Source organism: Chiroxiphia lanceolata, chromosome 6, assembly GCF_009829145.1.
Source record: "Chiroxiphia lanceolata isolate bChiLan1 chromosome 6, bChiLan1.pri, whole genome shotgun sequence".
Lineage (NCBI taxonomy): Eukaryota > Metazoa > Chordata > Aves > Passeriformes > Pipridae > Chiroxiphia > Chiroxiphia lanceolata.
The window spans coordinates 9,039,931-9,067,114 of NC_045642.1; the positions used below are offsets into that span (position 1 = coordinate 9,039,931).

The 27,184-nt window shown below is 37.7% G+C and overlaps 1 protein-coding gene across 2 annotated transcripts in view; it reads left to right on the top strand.

Annotated features, from left to right (window-relative positions):
• Nucleotides 1-27,184, top strand: part of SPON1 (spondin 1) — a 192,287-nt gene that overhangs the window by 150,475 nt on the left and 14,628 nt on the right. For both annotated transcript variants that reach the window (XM_032691174.1, XM_032691173.1), the window contains exon 7: nucleotides 9,291-9,355. In XM_032691174.1, the coding sequence (XP_032547065.1) occupies nucleotides 9,291-9,355 (65 nt within the window). The remainder of the gene's footprint in view (nucleotides 1-9,290; nucleotides 9,356-27,184) is intronic.

Below are 27,184 nucleotides of genomic sequence, written 5' to 3' on the forward strand. Positions count from 1 at the left end.
AGTGCAGTCCATCACCTTTTCTATTTATCTGTACTGACTTATAGGAGGGCAGAAGAAAAGCTGAGGCAAAATTAAAGTACACAGGCAGAATCAGGGATATCAGACTTGAGCTGCTACCTGTGGAGGGCTACGTAGATGGTCCTGAGTCACACAGCACAGACTGAGCTGTTTTTCCAAGGAAAGACAGTTGCAAGGAAAGGAGGTGATAAAGGCAGCCCCTGATGGGAAAAATGACATCTCCACCCCTTGGAGAAATGTCTGACATTCTTCTTAAAACCCTACTCTCCTAAGTCATGTCAGATGACTTTATTAAAAATCCGAGATGCATGTTTTTTGATCATTAAACTCTGAGACAGGTGAATGTCAAAGCATAAACTGTGAGACTACACAGTGCCAGAGGAATGGCCCCCATGGCAGCAACCTGTTTGTCAGGGCAGTGCTGAACATGTGTGTGGGGAGGAAAGGATTTGAAACTGATTTCTCTGAAAGAATACTCCTTTCCAGAGTATTCCAGAAAATATAATTCATGGTAGGATCCTCAATTCCCTAATTTGTTTAAAGGCTATAATTCCAGTTGGGTTTTTTGGTGGTGTTGGTTTGGGCTTTTTTTGGATGGAACAGTGAAGGGTGGCTTAGACACAGTAGCTTTACTGAAGGAAAATTAAGCTGTTGTAATTGCCTCTGTAAAACAGCTAAAGCACATTTAGAATATTTATATTGTACATACTGAATGGAAAAAAAGCACCTACATTGATTTGTCAAAGCACTGTCAAGGGTCGGGAAAGCTCACCTCCCGAGCTAATTTGCTGGTCTTTTTTAAAATCACTTGCTATTATCCAAATAATTATTTCTCCTCTGTTCAAGCTACCACATTTGGCTAATGTGTGAGCAAAGCAGCAGAATGAATTTTCATGGCACCTAGAGTCTCACTGCCAGAATTCACCAGATGACAGAATTGTTCTCTGTCCCCGTCTCCTGGGCTGTTTCTCAGAGCAGCCCCAGCTTTTCCTGAGGTTTCCTGCTGATATTTAAGCAGTTGAAACTCACTTATTCATAACATGCCCAAGAGCCTGTCTAATGCTTTCATCCCTGACTGTTTTGAAACCGTTTCAAGGAGCCTGAGCAAAAAATGCTATAGTTACCTGAATAAGAATCTGATGAGTGAACCTAGTGCTTAAATACACTTTTATCATTATCTCCAGTGAATGCAGTTTTTTGTCTTGCTGTTTGCAAGTTGCCACTCAGTTGCATACAGCTGGTTTATTGCACACAGAATGCCTCGGTGCATTGGATTGTTGTTTGGGTTTTTTTCCCCTGTGTCTTTTCTACTGTGCTCACCATTTCCAATCATTTGGGAGTTTAACAGTAGTTTTATAGCACATAGGTCTAAAGGCTAGTTTAGTCTAAAGGATCGATGGAATTGGGAAAGTTAAGACAGAAGGAGGACAGAAGGGTATGTGTTGGATAAACCTATTAAGCACAGGGTGGGAGATACACCACTTACAACTAGCTTCAAAATCTAGATTTATCCCCTTCTTTAAAAAGTAGCCATTCTGAGATGTAGCAAAAAGATTTGCCCTTGTTTTTGGCAAAGTGATTTAGGATCCCAAAATATTTCTGTAGTCCTAGAGACAGCGAAGCATTCTATGGAGAATGAAGCAAAATGCACAGTGGAAAATCAACATGCAATCAAGAACTGGATTCCCGAGGGAGATCCTTTTCCTAAAGATTCTGCTCGGCCACGGAAAATGACGGCTCAGATACTCAGAGCATACCTGGGGCTCATTAACACACACTGCTAAGCTTTATACTACGCAGAAATGAATTATTGCTTTATTGGGAACACGCTGGATTATGTAACTGCAACTTAATGCAAATAAAATAACGCATACGATTTTCAGGGTTGCCATTAGCAACAGCTCTGTTATTAATTTCAGCCTACGTTCACCTCCTGAAACAAACACTTCATTGAAAGAAAACCCCATGGGACAGGTAATGCAGAAAGTTGTTCATGCAAAGTGAATCAGTGCTTTTCGATTATATACTAAGAGTAACAATCAACATACTTCTTTTTACATCCCATCCTAGTAATTATTAAAAAAATTAGGAGTTCCTATGATTCCTTTTAAAAGCTTTTTTTTTTTTTTAAGTATGCATTTTCAGCTATAATCTGTGCAATCCCCATTCTGAAATGGTGAATCTTTAACACATAATTCCATATTTTCTGGAAAAGATGGACAGTGTCCACATTGGGGAAAAAATCTCAGCCTGGTTGTCTAAGAGAGAGAATTTTCTTTGTAGAAGTGAATACAAAGTTCTAAATGTCCAATTCAGGAAAGCTTTCCTGTACAGCCCATCAGTTAAGCTGGGACTCTCTGAAGTGCTGGGTTACTTGCTCTCCTTAAGCAGGGATATTTTCAGATGGAAACAATTCAGGACTGAATTTAAATGCTCAGCTTTCCTTACATTTTTATTCAGTTGCACCCCAGCAGTATTTCTTTATCCATCTCAAGCCCAAAACTGTGTTTTCTTATTGACTGGCCACTATCAAAAGCCTGGAAATTCCCCCAGATTTTGATGTTTGATGAACTGAAAAGCACAGGTTTTATATTCTCTGAAATGTTTTTGGAAGAAAATAAATAACACTTTTTAATTAAAGAAATGGCTATTTGTACAGGGAAATATTGAATTTGTACATGCTGTGGACAAATAATGAATTCTATTCATGCATGTTTATATATCTTATAATATGGGTGGTTTTCTCAGCTGCCACAAAATTGCTGTCATAAACACAGAGAAGCCAAAGTAAAATGGGCAAACACAATCCTGGTATAATTCCACAGACTGAAATGCATTTTTGCTGTTGTTTAGGATAACTCCAAATCTGAGCTACTGGCTTTAGTATAATCTGCCTAAATCTAAGTCAATCATAGATTTAAAGAGAATGTAGTTGTTGTCATATGGTAAAAATAAGTCTTTGTCTTCAATTATGGGCTTTTTTTTTTTCCCTCCCAAATGAAGCAATTTCTGACTAAAAGCTTAACCTTTTCAAAAATGCACTTTTTTTATGAACCAGGAAAAAACAGCTTTTGCACGTGCTTTCATTAAGAAATCTCTTCATGTTGAACTGCATCTCAGTCTTAGGACAACTTCAGCAGCCTTCTTGGCTACACCCACAGAAAAATAGATGTATTGACACCTCATGATAGTTGCCTTGAAAATAAGTCTTGGTAATGAGCATGGTAATAGCTAAAGGAAACTTGTACCATGCTCCACATAAACAAGAAATCCTCAGAAACCTGGGCAGACTCAAAGCAGGTTAACTGATATTGGAGTTAATCAAACATTCACAGTTACTATAAAGCAAATGTGTATATTTACATGAAGTCGAACTCCAGAGCAAGTAAAGCTATAACTGCTTTTATCGCAGATATATTTTATTGTCACACAAATTTCAGCAATGTGCTCACATCAGTGTCCCTTTTTCATTCAAATACATCTGTAAAACTGAGGTGGGCAAGATGTCTACAGATTTTATCAACCTGGAGAAAACATGTTGTATTTCAAGTAACACATCATGGAAGTCCATAATGTGTTGAGCATTATTTAGCCATGTATTTTGTTTTAGATAATACTTTAAAGATAAGATTGGGGTTTATTTTTCTCTTAACCTGGAAAGAAAGTGTGCATTTGTACTGGAGTTAAATAGTGCCTTTTTATCTGGTCTTGTAATGTACCTTCTGGCACATCTATTGCTGCAGTGAACTTCTTCATAAGTGAAGAAGTGAATATCGTGCAACTCAGCTTCTACTGAAAGCTGTGCTACTGTATCATAACAATCCTATGACATTAAAGAAGGTACAGCTTACTGATAACTTAAGCAGAATTTAAGTACATGTACTTAAAATTACAGTCTCTTCCATCTCTACCTGGTAACATCCTTCTAACATTAAGTGGTTATTAAATGAAAACCGTAGGACAGAGTTCAGATATCCCTTTGCTCAGCAGCAGGGACAGTTTTAGGACAGCTGTAAATACAAACCTCTTGACAGAAAATTGCACCTATATCAAGGTATAAACAGTAGTTTGAGCATTATAACAAACACTGTCACTATTCCTAGTTCAGAAGAAAGTTGTCTGCTTTCAAGAGGGACCCTCATGTGGCCAGTCCCAAGCAGACACATCCTTTTAGCAGTGAGTGAGGAACCCAAGCCCGAGAGGAACAGCTGTAGCATCCTCTTGTCTGTGGTGCTGAATCTTCAGGTGTCCTTGTAGACAACCTGGCTACTCAGAGCGTGCAAATAGGTGTTTATATTCTCCTAAATGTTTCCTCCTGACACCTCTCTGTGGTAAGACCACTAACTATACAGCATATGTAGCAACAAGGAGCCAGAATTTGAGGTTTTGAAGACTTCTATTAGCCTGAAACTATTTTCACGAACTGAAGAAGTCTTAGGGATACTGAAAATACTTTTTATCCTCACCCAGAAGTGATTTCTGTGTGTCTGCCCACAGTGGAGTTGGAATAAGGTCTATTTATACTAATCATAGAAGACTGATCAGATTTTAAGAGCACCCCACTATCCCTCCAAAGCACTGTATCATTCTAATTTTTATAGCATTTTGTTCCCCACAGAAGACGTACTGTGCATTATACTTTTCCATTCTCACTTTATCTCTTTCTCCTTCAATAACAAATTATTTTTGAGGGAAAGGATGATCCTGCAGGGGAGATGCTATCTTAAAATTCAGATATGTAGGTTTGTTTCCAGAAGACATCCAATTCATCATCTGTGAATTGAAGATAATGTTGCTTTTTCTATTTTCCACGAAACTTGTGAAAATGAGTCTACTGCGGACAGAAAGGCATTCAGACAGTATGAAGAGTGTTGTGGAAGGAATTAAGTGTTCTCTGCTCTAAAACAATGGAATGAATGCCAAGCAGCAGCAGTATGAAATGAGGGAAATAAAGCTCTGGCCCAAACCAGGTGTTTTTCATTCCCACGGTTCATTGGATCTGGCTGTGATTTGGATGTCAGATAACACAATGTCATTTATTTAGCTGAACCGAATCATTTCATTATTACGAGGTGCTAAGTGATCTGCACAGTGATATTTTCTAATGTTATTTGGCACAGATGAAATAAAAACAGGAATAAAACTTGTAAAAATAACTTCCAGTATAGAAAAGACACTAATCGTGTAATTTACCAAAAAAGCAGCTGGAGCACATGGAATAGTTTACATGGCTTTCCAGGTCCTACTAATCTCACTTTCATTCTAAAAGTATTCAGATGATACTTAAAACTTTTACTGAAAGCTTTCATTACTTTTTAATAGATATTACCCTTTAAACTTGTTGGTTTAAATCCCCTTGGTTGAGAAAGACTTCAAATCAAATTCTGTCTTTAATGCTGCCTTTTTGAGCTACGTCCCACTTTTCATTTGAAGCTGAGGAAATGTTTTTAATCTTTTGTAGGTGCACAGTTGAACAATCTAACTTAGCAGTGGTTTTATACCACTATGCATTGCCATTTAATTATGTTATTCTGCATGAGCATTCATTTGTACATTGCAGGAAACAATGGATGTAAAGTAAATGATTCTTTTTTTTTTGAATGACATTATCAACCTTTTAAAATCATGCTATTAGGACTTTTTGGAGAAAAGTTCACAGGGAACTTTCATAGGGAACTTTCGTAGGGAACAGCTATTGAATCAGCCACCCACCCCCAGCTTGAACACCAATGTAGAGAGTGGATCTGGAGGAAAGGATGGTTGTTTGATGTTTTTGCATGTTTTGACTTAGGCCAAAATCCAAATTATACTGAAGTCAATCTACCATGATGACTCTAGAGATACACTTTATTTCTATATGGCTCTGTAACTGTTGACAGACAGTTTTCTTTCCCTTTTTTTCCCCACTTTTATTGTTGGAAGAGGTGCATATCAGACTTGACCTAAAGGATTTTCATCAGCTCCAAGAAAGAGCATTGGTGCCCTTCCCTTTAACTTGTTGTGATGTGACATTTTGACACTCTGTCATTTAGTAAACAACCTTAGTTTTCTTTTTCAAAATGTAACACAGTCATTACTTGTGAATCATTGTTTCCAAGACAACTTGCAACATACCGCGGTGAAACCTCCTCGTTCTCTTTCCCATATTTTGACGTGACTTTGAGAGTTTGTTTACTTCAAAAATCAAAGCAAAACATTGGGAATACGAAGAGAAGAGAAAAATAGGTTTAAATGTGGGACAGCAAGCACCAAGAAAACGTTAATAAAATTCATAAAAAGTATGTGGTGTTTTATGCCTCTACTATAAAGTCTGTGCATTTGGGTTATTCAAGGCAGTTGGGTTACATCAGCTAGTTACAAATTATTAATTTGTGGGTTTCTCTTCAGGCATTTCATATCCTCTAAGTTTCTACCACCTGCCAATAACTATAGTTAAAGAGATTGGCCAGAAATCCGAGCACTGTGTCTTTTCTGTGGATTGCTCTCTGTCTATGGATTGCTCCCGAGGCTCTGAACTCGTGTGGTGGATAACATCTGTTTGTCTGGGCTGTTTGAGCTTGTCATGTTCCCCCAGAAATGTGGAAGTCAGCTGGAGAGTCTAGAGGCAGAGGAAGGTCACTGCTTTCTGGGGGGATTCCCCGAGCCTGATCCCTGCTGGAGGTGGTGGAGGTGCAGGCTGGTGACAACACATGTGGCAAGTGGACCTGGGATCCCCAGGCTGATGCCAAGCCTGGCAGCCAGACCTCACATGGCAACAGCCTTGCAGACCCAAGGATGGATTGGCTGTATTGTTTTCCAGGATTTCATCTTCTTGATGTAAAGACTTGTCCAAGGAAAACTCGTTACTGTACAAAGTATCTACTCGTGTATCTGTCTGTCTGCCAGTACATGTAAATATACACTGGCACTGACAGCGGTGTAGGAGTTACATTAAAAAAAAAATAAATAGATGTTGCAAATCTGCATGATAGAGACAACTGCATAATTAGAATATCAGTCTGGAATAGCAATGATTTAATTCAAGCTGTATCTTAATCCTACATAACTGTCAAGGAGCTCTAGGTATTTTCATTCCAGGCTCAACAGAACACTGGATTCTGCATTTTTACTTTTTTTGTTCAGGAAGTATTCATGAATTCAGTGCTTGCATCTGAATTTTCACCTTCCTTAAAATTCAGGGATGTCTGAATGCACCACGCTTTGTTCCTTATTTCCTTCCCTCTGCACTTACTGCTAATCTATTAGTCATTGTTCATCTACTCCTGGTATGCATTTTTAATTTGAATAGCACGTGTTGAAATGCTTTCAGACATGAGTGGTTTGGATGCTAGTGACATAATTACTGCCTTTTATTAGATAAGCAGTGCATTACTTTAATAAACATAATCATCTATGCTCATAACAGACTTTTGTTGCGATGTAAAATACACAGTTAATGATTTTGAATGCAAATGTGTTCTCAAGGCAAGTAAATGAAGATATGCCCAGCTGGAAAGTTTGAGGATGTTGAAACAACGAAAATTAAAAATTAAGGCAAATTCTGTCATCAGAGAAAGAGAAGTAATATCTTCTAACTTCAGACTTCTAACTTCGTTCGTTGAATGAGTTTCTTTTTAAATCACTTTGAGCGCAAAACTGTCTCTTCTATTTTTGAAGGCATGGATGTGAGGGTTACTACAGATGAACCTGTATGTGATGCATCCTTCCTGCATGGATCTCATCTCTGTTTGGTTCCACCCAGCCCAGCAGGCAGGCTGGGAGAGAGGGTTGTGCTGGTGGCTCAGTCTTCAGTGGCTCCCCAGGGCCTGCCTGCCCCGGTGGATCTGCCTGCTGGCACAGCCCTCCTGCCTGCTGTTTGATTCCTCCCTCTCAACACAAAATTCTCTTTATTCCAACTGTATCACTAGTATGGGAGTTTGATAAAGTATTTTTATACTTACTTGCCTTTGTAGAGTCGGACTTTCAGCTCTCTTTCAGCACACTTCCTGTGGTCTAAGCTTTGGCCAAGCATCTGTATATGTATAAATGATTTCCAAGAAATGTCTTATCCATCCACTCAGCTTAAGGGAGAGGTCACATATGTATTTCCTGAGACTGAAACCCTTATGTGTCACAGAGAGGGCCCATCAGTGCTGTAATGCCCTTGCTTTGGTAAAAAGAGAGAGTCTGAAAATAGTGACAGTGGTAGAAACAACCAGTGAAATTTGTTTCCTTTGAAGAGGGGTGTGTATGGACTAGAACTAGTCTGGGATGTCAGGACTATTACTATCAAGCAAGAAATGGCACTGTTATCACTAAACTGAAAGGTCAGCTCTGTTGGAAGTGCCAATTACTGGTAATGTATGAAGTGGGTTTCTTGGTCTAATTGGGAAATATTTTAAAAAGACAGTAGAAATCATGTGAGTGAGTTGTGAACTTTGTGTTCCTCCAGGCGAATTACTGAGGTGGATTCCTAGGGGAGATGGGGAAAATGCTTCTAAAAAAGTGTGACAGATGTCTTTTGGGCATCAGAGCCTTGTTAACAGTCTCCTGCCTTTGTCCTGGGTTTACTGCACCAATATAAAGTTTAAAACTGCTGATGCGGGAATTCAAACAGACTTCAGGAAATGATCTTCATACAGTGCTTTGCCACACTGTGAGCTTTCAGAGATGACTGCTGTATTTCACCTTATCATTTTCAAGTGCTTACATGGAGAGCAAAGAGAAAATGCTATCAATGGAGGAGTTTGCCACGCATCCACCATGGACTCTTTACATCCTTAAATGTATAAGAATAATAAATAATATGTCATACATGCTTACAGAGTGTGCTAGATTGCCTAGAGGAGCTGCCTCTAACTTTTGTCTGCACATCTGTAACGTATTGAGCAATTTTTCTGTCCTTGCTTTTTTTTTTTTTAACCTGATGAATTCCTGGTGAAAGCTTTCTCTTGGCTCACGATGCAAAAATAACATTGTCTACAAACTGCTGCTGGTGTTTTAAGGTCACTCCAGTTCCTGCAGAAGGTAAAGAAACTGTGCCCAAGGTCTGACTGCCTTTGCTTGCTGCTCTTGCCTCCTGCATTCATAGAGGCTCCTTGATGGAGCCCAGGTAACAGAAAGGACAAAGCATATTTCTCATAGTCAGAATCGGGAGGCACAGTGCCTCATAGTTGGTTTGGTTGTTGTTTTTTCTGTTGGTTTGGGGTTTTTTGTTTGTTTTTTGCTGTAGGACTCATCACTCTCATTGTAAAATTGTCCCAATCACTTTCTTGTTTTGCCTCTTTTAACAGAGCGATGAGGTTTTAACAGTCATCAAAGCCAAAGCACAGTGGCCGGCCTGGCAACCTCTGAATGTGTAAGTAAGTGGGGAATTGTGTGCCTCAATAGCCTTGTGTTGAGTTTGGGCTAATTGTCTCACATAACCATTCACTCTGGTAAAGAAATAATCTAAAAATATGTTGATGAGTGTGTGTGGGGTGTGTTTGTTGGTTTGGTTAGTTTAGGGGGTTTTTTGGTAGTTTTTTTCTGTTGTTGTTTTTTGATTTCTTTTTGGCGGGTATGGAGAGGTTTTGGCTTTTAGTTTGGGGTTTTTTTGTTTGTTTGTTTGCTTTCCCAGCAACTGCTTCTCTCTTTCTTTCCTCTTTAGCATGTCTTCGTTTTTTTACATGCTTTGGTTCACTCACTGTTGCAGCAGGACTATCCTGTGGAGTTTGTGCCTTCTACAAATAAGTGGTGATGTTTATTCAGTGCTTGCTCAAATATATGTCGTACTATTGTACACATAGGAGCAGTATTTTTTAGCATCCTGCCTCAAAGACTTTGACAATGCTTTGTATCAATACAGCAAATCCTCATCCACCAACTCTCAGTCTAAAGGACTAATTCTTCAAAATGCCTGTCTGAAACATTCCATGGTAGTAGCATCATGATCCTGATGGTACTGTAACCATCACTTGGTTGTTTCACCGAGTGGCACTCAGCAGAAAAGAGGACAAAACTCTTCTTTCTGGATATTCTTGAGTTTACTGGTGGCCTTTCAAGGGAGGTGGGGGAGGTGTCAGGGGAGGGTGATGTTTCTCGAATAACTTACCTGTACTTGGCCCAAAGTTGATACTATCCAAGTCCAAATGAGTGAGACTTACAAGAAGTGACTAAAGATGAGAGCTCAGTAGAAGGGGTCACCTGATTAGCTGACAGTCAAATTAAGTCCTTGGAGAAGCAGGTCAGTTAGTTTACTGCAAGATTGTACAGACCAGGTACTCCTGTTTCCTCTGTAAAAAGTATAAGGGAAACAGTGAAATGCTGTGCCTGGCTTTGTCATCTGTATCTCAGAAAGTATGTGAAAATTTGGAGGGTAGTCAGAAAAAAACTGCAAGAGAGTTCAGTTTTCAGAAAACATTCCCTACCCTAAGGGGTTTAAAAACTCTTAAGCAGCTTAGGACTTAAGCTGTTCACTTTATCACCTCCCTCTCTTGGAAAAAAAAAAATTAAAAAAAAAGAGGTTAGGAGGTGAGCACAGCTCAAACAGTGAAAAGATTTCTGATAGCTGATCCCTCTTTAATCTAGGAGGGGGGGGGAGGGAAACAAGGCCAAAGTACGAAATCCCTCCTAGCATGGAAGCTAAGGAAATTTGTGACAAGGAAATTCTAACTAAAGGTATGGGAAAAGACTTTACCACTGTGACTAACCTCCAGAGCAGCTCACCTGAGCATGAGATGGATTTTCCATCACTTGAATATATTTTAACCCTGAGACAGAGTTGTAGGCTCCACAGAGAAATTGCAGGTTAGGCTTTTTTTGACAGGTGTAATGCAAGTGGTCAGTTGAGGTGACAGTAATGGCAACCTCTCTTTATGGTCTTAACCCACTGAAATATTCAGTGTTTAGATTTGCCAGTGTTTGCCTTGTAGTGACTGTGGGTAGCATTTTTTTCCTTTGCTGCCTTCTTCCTATTCACTCAAAACTAACACTTTTTTTTTTAATGAAAACTTTTGTCCACTTCTCTGTTCTGCTCTGGTGACTTCTCAGACTGAAACAAGCCAGGTATTTTTTCATTCCAATTTCAGTTACTTTTATAGAGCAACATTTATATCATGTTTCTGCATTAAAGTGAGCAATACTACTAGGAACTGACTGCTGTGGGTGCATGGAATGATTTGACATTGACAGGAGAGCAGGTTTGTACTTTTTTTACAGGAGATGAAAAGAGGATCTCCTGCTTACATCACAAAAATCAAAGCTAATTAAAGTATGTTTCCCCTATGATCATAATGCTGAATTTAATATGGCTCTGAGAAACTTCACAAAAAAGTTGTGTGAACAACTTCAGATGCTTTCTAGGGGATATTCTTAACAGACATACCTGCAAATGCTTTTGCAACATCCTTCAGATGTTTTTCCAGTCAATTCTTGCCTTTTCTATATGACAGTTCTTACCTTTCAGTAACATCAAAAAATCTTTATATTTATGCTTTCAAATGCTCCTCAAGGGTTCCTCTCACCCTTCACTTTACAGGTAGTGTTTGATTTTTGGCTTTTTATACAATTTTTTAATCATATATTGCCATGATGTCCTATTTTTAATTCCATTTAAAAATATAGTCTAAGCACATAAGAAGAGAAAACTTTCAATATCCATTAACTGGTGTTAATTTCCCATTTGCCATAATGGATGGTCCTGCTTGGAATTTAGATTAGATCTGTGCAAGTATTGGATAATGACTCCTCAGGATAAACATTTGGTCTATTATTATGCATAGCACAACCATCTTCCTAATCAAGAATTGACTAAAAGTCATGAATATTCTTCTTTTGCATAATCATTGGTTATATATCTAATGTATAACATGGTATGATAGTGATGCCAAAGTGGTGTTACAACGTGTCATAATAAGCACAGCATAAAAACCTTCCTGAATGTATTTCACAACAATTATAAAATGCATAACACTAATTTATTTATGGAGGTCCAAATTGTCAAAGATTGTCAAACTCAGCCTGCTCTCACTTCAAAGTTTACCACCCAATTCCATGTAATGAATGTTATTGCCAACCTTATCCAAGTTAGATTACCAAGTTAGTTATGGTGATTACACTTAAAATCAGAGGGAGAAGAGCAACAATTGCCACCAAAGCTTGTGAGAGGGCTGTAAGAGCATTAATCTAACTGCTGCTGTTGTGGAGAACGTGGGATGAGGCACTGTGGACACCAGGCTGCCACCCTGGTGAATATTGTATCAGAGAATAACACCCCAGAGACAGTGGGGCTGGAGGGCAGGGACACACAGAGGTGGTGACAAACACTGTAATGGAGGCACCAGCTCAGTCAGGCCCCAGCCTCTCAGGGGAAACTCAAAAGAAATCAGATGGAAGCACACCCTGAGGTTCAGCACAGCCCCAGGTACCAGCCCCACTGCCCGCTCAGAGGAATTGTCAGCCAGGACGGGCACTGTGCCTCCCCCTGGGGCTGCTGACTCCTCTCCATCTTTCCAAAACAGCCAGGGAAATGCAGCACCTTCTCTCCTTCCAGAGGCTGTAGCAAGACAAGATGAGACGCTAATTCTTGCCCACATCTTGAGTGGTTGGTTAAACCCCTGCGTTTCCACTCTGGTCACCCACAATAACATGTGAGAGGATGATCCTGCCTGGGCACCTCTCACGGATTCATCATGGACTTAAATGGCTTTTCTTCTCCCTGGTCGATGCTGGTCAATAAGGTTGTGACTCCTGAGGCCAGTCACACCTCATTTAGTAAATTTTCAAGCCCTTGTATAGAGGGCATGAAGTGTGTGGGTGTCTAAATCTCACCATGTCAAAAGTCTTTGGTTCATGACACCAGAGATAAGGAGGGAAATATAATTGGGAGCTTTTCTTCTGCTGATAGAGAAGAAGTGCAGATCCAGTGGACACAAAGTGCCTCACCAGGGAGAGTTCTTTAGCTTCAGATATGAGTCAGATAAAAGAAATTATAGTAGGGGACAAAACAAGTTACCTGTCCTAAGCAGGGAAGGAAACAACGACAGTAAGTAGTTTTCTGAAGTGCTTTCTGTTAGCTACAATTAAGGTTAATACACTTTAGCATATTGTCATCCCCCAGTATGATTATTAGTGTGGAAACTATATACTGCCATATTTCTCTGTCAGCTTTTATCATTCCTCTCCTCAGTCCCTATATGTGCTCTTTGTCACTGTTTTCCATTATGATTATTATTCCTATCACTCATCTTCATTAGCCTTCATTCAGTTTCTTATCCAGGGCTCCAGTACGCAGAAAACTCCTGAGTTCTCACATGTAGGAAGAGAAAGATTTGGGTGATCTTTGTGAACCAGTTTTAAGGTCGCCCAGCTGAGGGAGAATATTGGTAGCATGAGAAGGGTGAGCGCCAGACAAAGCCATAAAACAGTCTGCTGTTGCTTATACTTGTATTACCAAGTTGTGTGTCTGAAATTCTGACTTTAAAGTACTCGCAGGGAATGCATTCTTCCTTGAGCACGCTGGTATCAGTATACAGCATGCTGTCAAATCAAAGCAGTTTTTCTTATCTCACTTGTATAAACAAGAGCACACCTCATTGCTCCCTTCCTCACAGCCATGTTTCGGGCAGAATCAAATTTTATTTTCATACTCAGCTGCAAATCATTGGCCCTTGGCAGTATGGAGGATAAAATACATCAAAACCAGATAATGCCACTGCTATGCAAATCTGCTTATCTGGCACCTGTAAAATAATCAAGCCATGACAGAAGAATTTGGGATAAAGGAGGCAAGACAAATTAGTATGCATCAAATTATCAGGGAGCTAATACCTTTTTAAAATTTTTCTTGAATTCACCTTTTTTTTTTATTATTTTTTTTTTATTTTTCATTTTTGGCTGTATTCATTATTTCTTTTATTTCAAACCCAGACGTCTCTCTTGTGACACAAAGGGAGAAGTATTTGAGTCACAATTCTTGTGTCTAATCACTATTTGTTGTTCCTGTAAAGCAGGGAAGAAGGCATCCCCATGCACACCATGGAATACAGACTTCCATGGGCATATATAGCATAACACTGATAAATACAAACATGGATCAGATACAGGATGGAGATCATTTTTCAGTGTCTCATGTATCCCATTATTAAATGCTCAGACCTTATAAATTATTAAATACCAATAGAGATAGTGTGAGTTTACCAGTATTTTTATCTCTTTTTTCTGTCTTTTCCTGGTACATAAAAAGGTGATATTCATTTGGAGAAAAAAACCAACAAACAAAACCCCAAACAAAGTAGCTTTAACTTTCTGTTAAACCTTTCAGATTCTAAAAAAATGGCAAGACCTCACTTCTCTGCACAAAGAAGATGCCTATTTCCAATTTCTATCCTGCCAGAGTTTCAGTCTGCAGTCCTAGCTAGAAGAAAAAATATTTTTGGATAGGTGTTTCCAGCAGTATGATTGTAATCATTACTAAGCACATAATGTCTTTTTTTATTTACTAATGTTTTTGTTTTGTTTAATAATTTTAAATTTAGTGGGTCAAACGGTAGACAAAATATTTTAATTTTATCTAGGTAAATGGCATGGTGAGAGTATTCAACATTAAAAGTTTAGGTTTTTCTGAAATATTCTGAAGAGTTTTAATGCAAAAACCCTACAACTTTCCAACCTTTTTACCACCTCAGTTTTACCACCTAGTTACAACCAGTGTACATTGAAGTGAAAGCCATTTTTCTTTATTGTAATTTTGAACTATTTGAAGTTTGGAAGACTATCCTTTCCTTCCTTGTTGTCTCTCCTGTGGTCCATTTCATCTCTCTGTGTTGTTTGTGTGAACAGTCATGGTCCTGTGGTTTTACTCTTTTTCTCACCCATTTAAGCAGCTCTTTTCCATTTATTTGGAGATTACCTGAAAAAACCTCAGCAAGCACTGGAATGTGAAGTTTAGCAGAAAAGGAGGCCTATTGCTTTATAATTCAGATGGATAGAAGTATTTAGTCCAAAGTTTATAAGTTAGTATGGTTATCTCATTATCTCCTAAAATTATCCCATCAACTTCTTTCCATTTCAAGTCTTGCATATCTTTTCTCTGACTAGAAAGATATTAGGGTTGTTTTTCCTGGCTTGCAAGGAGGATATCAGAAAATATCCCCATATTCCCAAGTAAGGGTTTTTTTTAGCATTGAGATAGATAACGTGACTAAACTGGGCAACAAAGCACACTCTTCTAGAAATCAAACTTGGAGTGTTCTATGGAGAGGTGACGGGGAACCCAAAACTGTTCTGATCCAAAATAAGTTGGAGTTGACAGATCATACTGGCTAGAGGGAAAAATGCTGACCTACTTTGTTACATTTTCCTTCCTTTATTCTTGAATGAAAGCTCTTTCAATCTTCCAGAATTCTTCTGTCACAATTTGGGCAAAAGAATGTTTGTTATATGTTTTGATCCTGCAGTGAATTTGCTGTGATCAATAAGTTTTCATTGCAGCATTTGGGAATTGAAAGCCAAACCCCATCTGCACCTTCAGTGTTTGTTTGCTTCTTGTTTTACTTTTATTTTACTTATATTTTTAACTTCTGCATTTTGGGGTGGTTGTTTGTGGGGTTTTTTTCGCTTTACTGTAATTTGCTGCTATTCTTGTGCCCACAGAACTTCTCTTCCCTTAAGTAGCCTCCACATTAGATCAGTGAGCAGTTACTTAGATGCTGTTAGATGGAGAACCTCCGAAGTCAAAAATAAAACTCTCTTCTGAAATGCAATAAAATAACTCCTTCTCCTCATCTTATTCTTCACTGTTAAACATTTCAGTTTATTGTGTCTGATGCTCTGCTCTTTACGACTCACACAGCCTTAATGTGGTGTTGTCTCCCTGATAAATATCCCTGTGTAAAACTACCCAAGGTTATGAATACTGTTGCATACTTAAAAGAAGTCTTTAGCGGTGAAAAGAGCTTTAATAACAATTTGTGCCTATGTTGATGTTATTGATACTGTTACCTAACCAGTTCCATCAGATGGCAGAGAGCTAAACAAACACGTTTTCGGTGTAAACATGATGTGTCACTGAACCTCTCTGTTGACCTCCCATGTTGCAACTTTTGTGAGCTTCGGAGAGAGGCTAATTTACAGAAGAACATCGGAAGCCATTTAGCACCATTTGCTGTAAACACCTAATTCACAAACTATCATTTCCTGAAGTGTTTACACACTTAAATTGCTATTAGTAACGTTACTAAATGCATAAAAATACGACCAACTTTCAGTGTTCCCAAAGCTCACTATAATTTCATGAGGGGGAAGGGACCTTTGTTAGGCAACACACTGCAACTAAACCCTATCAAGTTCCATAATTTAGTTGTTGCCCTGCCTGTTTTATCAGTAAGGACCTGATCTTCAAGTATAACTTTTTAAGTCAGCCACACATCCCTAATAAGGAGCAAAATAAAGGTTATCACCCCATGGACTTGAACTGTCTGGGTTTGATTCTCCTTTCCCTTGGTAACACCCACCTCTGAACCTAAAACTCAAGCCAGACACCGTCACATAGCACATCCTTGTAGCTCAAGCTTTGCTAGTTTGCATGAATAATTGAATACTTATCAGCCATAGAAAGACAGCAATCACTAGGATTTTCCCCTTAAGAAGAGGGAGGAGAGACAGAAGTTTTCTGAAGGAGATTAATCTCTATAATGTTTGGCAAACAGTGAGTTAACAACTGCTTTGTAAGATGGGGAGGGGGTATATGTGGAATGAGTACAAATCAGCTGCATGGTCTCATTAATTAGCAATCAGTCTGTCTCTGTTTTGTGCACTTATGAAATGACAGTCGATGGCCTTTTCAGTTCCCTGGCTGCCTGGGAGGAGAGACTGTTCCTGGAGATCAAAAATATTTTGTTCTCTTTCCAGATGTTTAACTTTTTTTTTCCTTTAAACACCCTTCACATTGCTTAAAATAGAGTGAATGAATTAGGTAGTTTGGAAAAGAAAACACTTGGATTTGTCTTCTTTTTTTGACTGTTGTTTACTGAATTCAATTTCAAAACCCCAAAGTTTCTGTTCAACCAAAGATGCACTTTTAAAGTAGAGTACAATTTACTTATATCCAGTTGAAATTGATTTTCTATTACTTGCTTAATTTCTCTGTGCTAGAAATAAGACAGAATTACAATATTTGCATAATAAACGGAGTAGTTCTACAGAATTAAAGTTTCAGATATTTCTTTTGGTGTTGTCCCATAAAAAATAAATATGCTATTTGAAGAATCATTTTAAGATTTTCTGAAAATCTACTAGAAGTAATCTTTTCTCTTTTTTTTAGGATTTTTGTAATTAATCTGTATACCTGTCTTTCTGCAGGGTTTGAAAAATTAATTTACCTATTCATCTATGCGAATGATCTATTTCTTTCTAAACTGCATATGCAGATAAAATGCACACGCACACGAGCCACAACTAAAGCCGGCATTTTTCTTTTAATAAGATCTACATTAAAAAATATTTATAGGCTATATTAAAAATCAGGTAGGTACCTTGTTGTGTTACCTACGTTTGGAGTGTTTCATTAGCTTGCCAGCTTGGTAGGAACACACCAACACACCCAACCCAAACAGAAATCCTCCTTCTGTTTCCCTCTGGAGGCAGATGTTTGCTGTGTCTCGCTCAGGATCCCAGTGGCAGTGCCAAATGCTGTTCTCTACTAAATTTTAATCAGCATTGAGAGGTGAATATTCAAATCAATGCACCTTTCAGCCTTGATAACAGAGATAAAAAATAATGAAATACCCAGAGCCCTGGAGACTAGAGAGCTGACAATGTCTGTACATTAATTCTGTGAGTTAGCCCTCCTAGAGCATTTTGTTGAGGCCTGATAGAATTATTCACACGTACCACACCAAATTCCTCATAGCTTGCAAACTAAAATTCATTGAAAAATACCTACTAATTTTCTTCAATCATTCCACTTCCTATTCATCCACTTGAAATATTTGATATGAAATGAAATTGTACTATAATTTCTTTTTAAATATTATGAAGTCACAAACATTCAGTTTTGCATGATGTCTGGGTGAGTAAATTCTGAGATTGGATGCTCATTTTCAGTTGATGTAACTCTTGTGCCATTAAGAGTGCTGAAATTATTTCCTGGCTTGCCAGGCAATAAATAAATAGCTACCCATAAGTAGCTGATATTGGCATCAGAATGTAATTTATAAAAATTTACATTATAAATGAGTAAAGTATTCAGTTGCTCAATTAATCAAGCCCTGAGAACTTAAAAAAAACCCCAAACAAACACATTTGAACACACATACTTGTGTTTGGGTTTAAATGGCATTAAGAAGGGCAAAATACAGAGTGAACTGCAATTAACCAGCTGTAATGGGCATTGTATAAATTTTATTTGTTATTTTCTCCAAAGTGGTAAGAAAAGCTCCTATCATAGCCCTTTAATCATCTGTGCACTGCATATCATGAATATTTGGTTATACAAATTACTTACAAACACTGTTTCGCCTAATGATTCGAGAAATAAATCATGCATGTGTATTTTTTCCTTGTGTGACTAAGCATCAGCAGGAGGTTATATAGAAATAAGGAAGCTTATTATTTATTTCTACTTCTTATATTCCTTATAATGCTCATTTCTCTTGCGCACTTGTTAGACATTTTCTCCTAATTGAGTGCTGCATTCATCCATCTTCCAGTTCCTCTGTACTTTAAAATAGTAAAGTTTGTGCATTTTCTTACCTTTCAGGTTGATATATCCTTCCATAGCTGATTTAACCCTCTGAACACCTTATGACGTGCCTGTGGTTGAATTACCTTGAATTTTCTTTTAATAAAGAAAAGTGAGTGGAGTTAACTCTTGCCATAAAAGCAGCAGGCTCTCTCCATACAGAAAAGTGGACAGAATGAACAGTTCAAAAAGAATAACTGATTTTAAACTGAACTTAAATGCAACTACAATGCTAAGATGGTGCCCAGCTGCCTGAATTTGCCTGAAGTAAATTTTAATGACCATTGTAGGGATTCTTGGGGGCAAAAATTGCTTATGTTGTTGACTGCAGCTAATAGCTTGCAATAGCAACAGATCTCTGACCACAGTAGTGTGACCATTCCTTGGCTAGCACTTGGTTGGGAAGCCAGCCATAAAACCCAAACTAGTCCTTGCCACTGTAACAGCAGCTTTGCTGTGCCTGAAGGACACTGCATTCACAATAACATTGTTTCAATCGATAGCAGCTGCACCCAGGAAAATCAAACTTCCAGCAAGGAAATAATTAAATTTGTACAAGCCCATCTCATTGATAACAAGTCGTCATGAACAGCTGAAAATAAAAGGATATAAAATTGCTGGCAGCTAAAGCATGAAGAATTGAAACGAGGAATAGGCTGATGAACTGCCTGAGTTACAAATTCATTCTCAGTGACTTGCCATTGTAATGAAGTGGGATGAGTGAAATGTGGTTATATTTGACATCTCACTGGATTTATGCTATGCAAAAAGAAAATACTATTTTTTTCGTAAGAATTATGATGTGCTTTTCCCTTGACAGATGAGTTGATTTAAATTTTGAGATGCTTGAAAGTATTCTTTAAATTCTCTGAGTGACTCTCTCCAATTACATCCACGCTTTTATAAGAATAAAAGTTGTAATGTTGTATTGTATGGCCCACATTTTCCCTTAAATAGGAGCCATGGGAATATTTTAAAAAGATTTTGTGTGAGGTATGTCTTGTCTAAACTTAAGCCCCTGCTTTAGTTCTATGGTGAAAGCATTACAATCTCTACAGTGTATGTATTTATAAATTGAGCAGTGCCCATAATGAACAGCTGCCTAAGCCATCTGCATCTGTAAGAAATACACTGCAGCAGGAGCAGCTCTGGAGTGTGAAACACTGCTCGGGAAGTGACAAATTTTGGGGATGGGAGATTGCTTTGGGCAGCCACCACTCAGGTCACATGGAATGTGGCTGCCTGCTGGCAGCAGGAGAGCAGAGGAAAAGCTCCAGGGGTAGATTAGTCAGAAAGAAATTAGGTCTGCACTCCGAGATTGCTCCGGGATATGAACCAGAGCACAAAGGGAAATTCACCTCAGAAGTGCATCTCACCTAAAACACCCAGAAATACTTGTCCCTCTGCACTCATAGAGGATGCTGTGCACTGTCATTGCACCTTGCAATTCATTGCTGGCACAGAATAGCAGAAAGTGATTTCAGGATTACCTGAATAGAGAGAAATAGCATGTTCAATCATGTTCTTGTCTGAGTGAATTTGACCAATGGACTCATTTATCTAACAAGTGCAAAATGTGGGAAATGTTACGTATCACTTATAGCTCACCTTGTAGGATACTGATTACAATACCTTGTTTTCAATTGGTTTAATTTCTCTGCATGCTGAGTATGAAAATTTCAATTTTTCATGCCAAGTTAGAGGAAAATACAATGTTTTACTTAAGTTTAGAGTGTTATGATAGCTGCTTATTGATTAAGGTCTTGTGTTGCCATCCTTTGGAAAAATGACTTGACGATCAATGAGTTGAAAAACTGATCCACATCCGACCAAGTTTAATGAATGTACAGAGATCTCAGTATTCCTGTGATGGCTTGGTAACATCTGGTAGCTCATTATTTCTTCAGAAACTGACCTTATCAGAGATGCCATGTAAAGCATAAATGGATGAGCAATAATTTTGCAGAAGCCTTAGTGGAAGTCAGCAAAATGCAGTGAGAACAAAATCAGAATGCAGAGCTCAGGCTGGTGGGGGAAACATTTTTGGATTGAAGCTTTTTGGAATGAAAAACCATTTTTGATAGTTAAAAGTGAGCTATTTTGGTGAAACTGCAGGAAGAAGTGGAGAAAAGCAGCACATGAATTGGCATTTGCATGCTATACTCATGGCTGGCAGTATTACTCTTGCAAGATATAATCAGGACGTGAATTTACATAACACACCGACATGTAAATGTGAAATGCTCATTCTTAAGGGGTTCAGCAATATGTGTTATTTTCCTTACACTAATTGCAAGTAAAAAAATTATCTTGAAGTCCTAAAGCTAAGAAATGTTCAAATCCAAACTGATTTTCTTAGAAATTAATGTCTTTATAATAAAAGCATTCTCAGAAAATATAGCAAAGGCAAAAAGAAGCCAGTTCTCAGAGGAAAAATACGTTATTGGTAGGAGAAAGGAAAGTACTTTGATTAAAGTAAATATCTTGTTCAGATTTATGGACTCAATTTTTTGGATGAGATCTCTTGTCACAGCTGTATGGAAAAAATACTTTCTTGTAGAGTGTTATGTGAACATGATGAAAATGCTTTGTAAAAAACTCAGGTTTCATGGTCAACTGCTCACAAGGGAACAGGAGTGTAATTTTTAATAAATAATATTTCTGGGGCTAGACTTTCAAAAGACCTAGTTAGTCACAAGCTGTGGAAGTAACAATTAATTCTTGCAGAACTTTCTAGGCATTCTACAGTACCTACTACTGCACAGAGATACACCAATAAAAAATGAAAATACAATGTTCTGGTAGCTCTGTGCTTTTTAATGTAATCTTTTATGAGCGTGGCTGTACTATTTTAGCCTTATAGTTAAAAGTTATGTTGTTTGGCGACGTGGATCCCAGGAATGGAAAATGATGATAGCCTGCAAAGATTTCTGTTGCTTTCCCCCACCCCCCAAATATGGTGTTCTCTAAAGCAACTATTTTGATTCTTGTATGGCAACATTTTATTTCAATAGTGCCACTACAGCATGTTTCTTTACTTTTTTTTTTTTTCCTAAAATGGATAAAAAAGCCAATATCTGTCAGTCTAGATGTAAATGAAGTTTCCTTCCACAAAATGACAGCATAGTACTAGAAAACATTTTCAAAGTTTGGAGATTTTGTGTACAAAATGACAGGAATGAGAAGAGACCAGACAGAGTCTCTTGTTTCTATGGCAACACGATGGTGTGTCTAGCTCAGCTATTTCCTCCTTTTATGATTTTATAGATAGTGGGGATTCATCCAGTGAAGCTTAATATTGTCAAAAATAGAATTCTAACCCCCAGTCTAATCAGAAATAGCAATGCATAAAGGACAATCCAATACACAAAAACAAAACAGAGGGAAAACGTTGGCTGTGACTTCTGATAATGTGAAGGAAAATGCATAAATTTCTTTGGAGCTGTGAAATAATTCTGAGGGCTCCAGCTCTTCACTTGGCTAATGGTTAAACTGTATTTTACGCCAGAAAATTTCCTGTGGTATATCCTTCCTTCCTGCCGTGTATCATTCCTCCACGTTGTTGATGTCCTGTCTTACGGACCCTAATCTGTCAGGTGATCCCCACCTGTGTGACTTTGGAAGGCTCACAGATGTGTCAGTAGGCTCCTGACAGCTGGATGTAGGAGGAATTTATGTTGAACGAGCAGTTTATCCATCAGCAGACCTAATCAAAACACTTCTGCTGAAAGGCTTTGACTTCAAGATGGAAGTGTTCGTGTAAGACTTGGATCTAAACAGTAAATTTGTTGTTTCACATTGAAAACATAAAGTTGATCTAGTTTTTTTAGGGTTTCTTTAAGTATAAGTTCTAAATTTTATCCAAGAAGTAGAGATATTTGTTTCACCAAAACCAGAATTCTACTTGAACTAAATCTCAGACAAAAGACATTTTTAAAAAATCCATATAAAATAATAGGCATTTTTACAAGTTTTTATTATTCATCTATATTTGACATTGGTTGTGATTGAGCTCAAAATGCATGTATATATTTGAATAATTAATATAAGATAAAAGATTTAATCATATGAATTACAATTTTATTAATATTTATTAATATTTCAGGAACAAAACAAGAGTGAGTAAACCTAACAACATGTGCTGCCCTTACAACATGGTTATTTCACTCTAGTTTTATGTCTCTACAGAGCTCCATTTAAATGAGAAGATAACAGTCTCCTGTTTTTTCACAGACAACAGAACAAAATACTGTTGAGTTGTATATTAGCAGGTCAAGGCTGCAAACTTCTACCTCTCTTAGAGTGCATTCACATGCTATTGTAAAGTACTGTGTTACCTGAGTACCATTTATAGTTATATACATTTACTAAGTGTTGACTAAAAAAAGCCCTAATCACCAAACTATATTATTCTTATAAAAAAGGATTGTCTTAAGTGTTATGTGTATTACTGAGACCTAGGGAAACTTCATTGTCTGACAGATGGTCTGACACCCACATTAAGACATTCATAATTCAATCTCAAAAAAAAAACCAAACCAACACCTAAGCAAGAACATATGTGTTTGTCGGAAAAGAAAAAAAAAATCATGGATCGTTTTTTGTCAGAGCAAGCACATATGGCAGTTCCATTTTCTGTCACCATTTACTTTTCCACCTAAAATCCAAATGTCACTAGGCAAGGAAAAAGTTGAATATTTAACTAAGAATAATCACTGCAAGGATTTTATAATAATTGTTCATGGAAGTTAATGGCCATCCAGTTAAATCAAACCTACCCATCCCATTCTGTCCTTGCTTTTGTGCTCTGTACATGTTCCTCCCATTGGTAGTTACTGTTTTATGATTATTTCCCAACCATCTGTTGCCTTTCCTTGAGCCAAAATAATTTCCCTTTATAATTTCGTGAGTAATCAAGTAAGCATTATTTTCATGCAATTATATGTCTACTTACTAATCCTGACTCCTCATTCTTGTGTAAATACTCACCGAGTAACTGGAACAATTTGCCATTTAAATTTCTAGTGAATAGAAATCTATTTGTGAAATTTCAAATTTCCCATTGCACTTTTATTAATGCAATGATAATTAAACCTTTTCTCTAATTCACATCTCTAGATACCAAAAGGTATGTGCATGTCAGATATATAGAGGTGCTCAAAGAACTGGAATGTGCATTGTATTAATAAAAGTGTTGGACATCAGAGATTGCACTGGGACTGGGGAAACACAAAATGCAATTCCAGTTTTACGACATTTGCAAATTAAATGGTTTTGAAAAGCAAGACAATACTATGTTAAACTTTTTGAAAGGATTTTGAAAGAGTATCTACATTTTTTACATATTCCAGTGAGTAGCATCATGGTATCTTTTTGTTAAAAGGAGATATTTGTGGTAATCTAATATTCACAATAAATCAATTTGATAGGAAGTCAGAGTTCATTGCTAACACAGTCTCATAAATAAATCTATGCTGTTTATCTGATATTGTTAATGGGAGAGGAAAGGATCAGGCCGTGATGGTTCTTATGCTGGGTTGAAGAATGATCTGTTTCAGGACAAACAGTGCGTGGAGTGCAGATCAGCCAGGTTGAAAAAGGAGATAGATAAAAAGCAACCATGCTCTTACAACATCCCGTAGGATTTCCTGTGTAAATAGCTTGGTAATTACTTTGGGCAGACAGTTTGTAGCCCCAAAACTCCAGGGAAGCAAAGCAGACAGGTTTCCTGAATCTGTCCAGTGATTCCTGACACATGGTTTGACTGTGAATGCTCAGTAAGTGATCTAAGAAGCGACACAAAGTTATTCTAAGCAGGAGTAAATGTTGCCAGCACCATGTGGGATAACCACACCTAAGTGGTTTGTGACAGCCTGCAAAGAACACACATAAAAATAAGCAGTTTCAGAACCTGCAACCCTAACTTGAGATATCTGAGATTTATTTTGTTTTTTGTGTAGATAGCCTGTTCACATTTGTTAATCCTATAAAAAGGGTATACCCATTGATGGATGAAGGGATTAAATAAAATAGCTGGTATTTTAATGAATAATATATCATTATTATCTACACTAGCAACCCAGTTATACTTAGATGACAATATGAGAATGTCTGAAAGATGAGCTCCGTGAATTCCCTTCCTTTTGTAATGCTTTAAAAAAACCCCTCAGATTAATATTTTAGAGCAACATTTGCTCTGATGATTGGTTTAAATGTCAGTGGCAATCACATAATCCCCAAGTTCCATATGCCATAACATATCCACCCCTTTTAGCTGGTTTTAGGCAACATTCTCATTTTAAGAGCTTACACAAAGAAAGGTAAGAGGTTGTCATGCAGGCTTTTTCGTAGTCCAAAAGCTAAATGTATAAGAAGTTTTGTGGCTTTCTTCATTCTTTCATTATGAAATAAAACAGCCAAGCTCTTGCCGTCACCTCCTCTGATTTGGTGCTCTGAGACACAGCTTGGCATTAACGTGCTTTTCAGCTTTCTGTACGGATGTCAGTCAAATTTCATTGATTCAATGTTCATGTTATTGTAGCTTTCCTTCCCCTGGCTCTTTTGGGACATGTACATGTTTAAATTATTCATTAGCTTAAGTGCTTACGTGCCCTGCACTTAAGCAGGACTTAAGAAGGATTCTCCCCTTCCTTCTGTGCAACTCTGAAGTTCTGGGTTTACTTTCAGGTGTTGATACCTGTGCATAAAACTTTGTTGTCCATGTAGTGTGGTACTAACTCTTTTCCATCACTTCACACATGGTTTTCTTAATCTAAATATGCTACCTAATTTGTTCTATTAATTTCAGATTTCTGGGAGAGTATTTTCCATTCAATTTTAGATCTTAATTTTCTTCCTTTATCTTCTTTGAAGCTAGTTCACTATTCAGGATGTTATGACTTTATTCAATAAAACAGATGTTGTGTAGGTGCTGCTGGTAGGTAGGTGGTGCAGAGTTGGAAGTTCAAGGGTGTGAAGTGTGTTTTCATGCTCATAAAGTTATTTGTATCAATAGCAAAAAGTTCTAAAGATGAGTAAATAAGAATGTTCATCCTGGAAAGCTTAGATGTGATGCAGTGTAAGCCTCTAAAAAGAAGAATGCTGCTTTTGCTTACTAGGGGTAGAATAGACAATTCATTTAGTATTTCCAAAAATATTCAGTTTTTGGTCATGTAATCAGCTAAACTCTTGACTTAAAAAAAATATTGTGTTTTCCCATCAACAGCACCACCTAGAACTGATACTAAACCGCTGGTGATGGGGTCCACATGGCTTTCAAACACCCCCCCACCTCCAACAATCATCAGTTTTAGGCTGGTTTCTCTGCTGCTTCCAGTTTTTTATTCCCATCTGAAAAAGCCACTATTTTACCCTGAGCACAAGCAAGATCAGATCCTGGTATACTCAAATGAATCTAATATCCAGACTCTAATAGTGGGTTTAGGATGATTATACCTTAATGCAGCTCTGTGAAAAAAATCTGGAGAGCTATTTCAAACTACTTTATGCTCCATGTAGTTATTCACTCGATGGTGTATATCAGATTTTTTTTTCCCCAGCACAAAATATATAAGACTACTTGAATTAGAATTTAATTTTAAAAGGCTATCATAAAAATTAGTATTTTACACTCCCCTGTTCTCTCTAATTGCCCACTTAATCACATTATTTTTTTCCCATAACCAAAGTCAGAACTTGGATGGTGATGAAGCACTGCACATATTCAGTATTTCTGAAGATGTTTTGGACTGCTGGCTTTTCCTCCACTGCTGCAAAACAAGTATCTAATACACTGGTTTATTTTATTTCAAAAAATTATTTGCATTTGTGCTGCCCCACCTAAAATCATCTCTAGTAGCCAGCCTGGGGAGCAAGCAAGAGAGCCTCTGCACTACACAGAACTTTGCAGTGGAAATACCGATGCTCTTCATGTTCAAATTTGTCCTTATATAATCAGCTTTTGTGTTGCTGGAAAATTCTTTATGCATGGGTGAGGCAAATAGTCTGCTTATATGAATATAGTGCACATAGCATCCTGTAGCAAAATGCACATTGATTCCAGTGGTACAAGCTCAGCCCTACAAATGGTCTTATTTGTTGAGCTAGTTAGTATCCTAGAAAAAAAAAGAGTATACGCTCAGGCTGCCTTTTCCTGCTTGTATGTTAACCAAATATTAAACCAGAAGTAACCACAAAGTTTCATTCTACAAAATATAATTTTTGCTATTTCTGTCCCGTAGCTCTACACAACCACCTTCCTCATGTGGGCTCTGTTACCTTTTTCAGGGACCTCATCAGAACACAACAATATTGATTCGACACTCAAAACCATGTTTTGCACCAAGCTGAGTTTTCTGTTGGTTTGTCAAAGGCTTTTTTAACCCCCACCCCCAGCAGTGATAGCAACTAGATTGGCACTTAGGGAGAAAACTTGCAAAGCAAAATCATGTTTATGCTCTTTTAGCC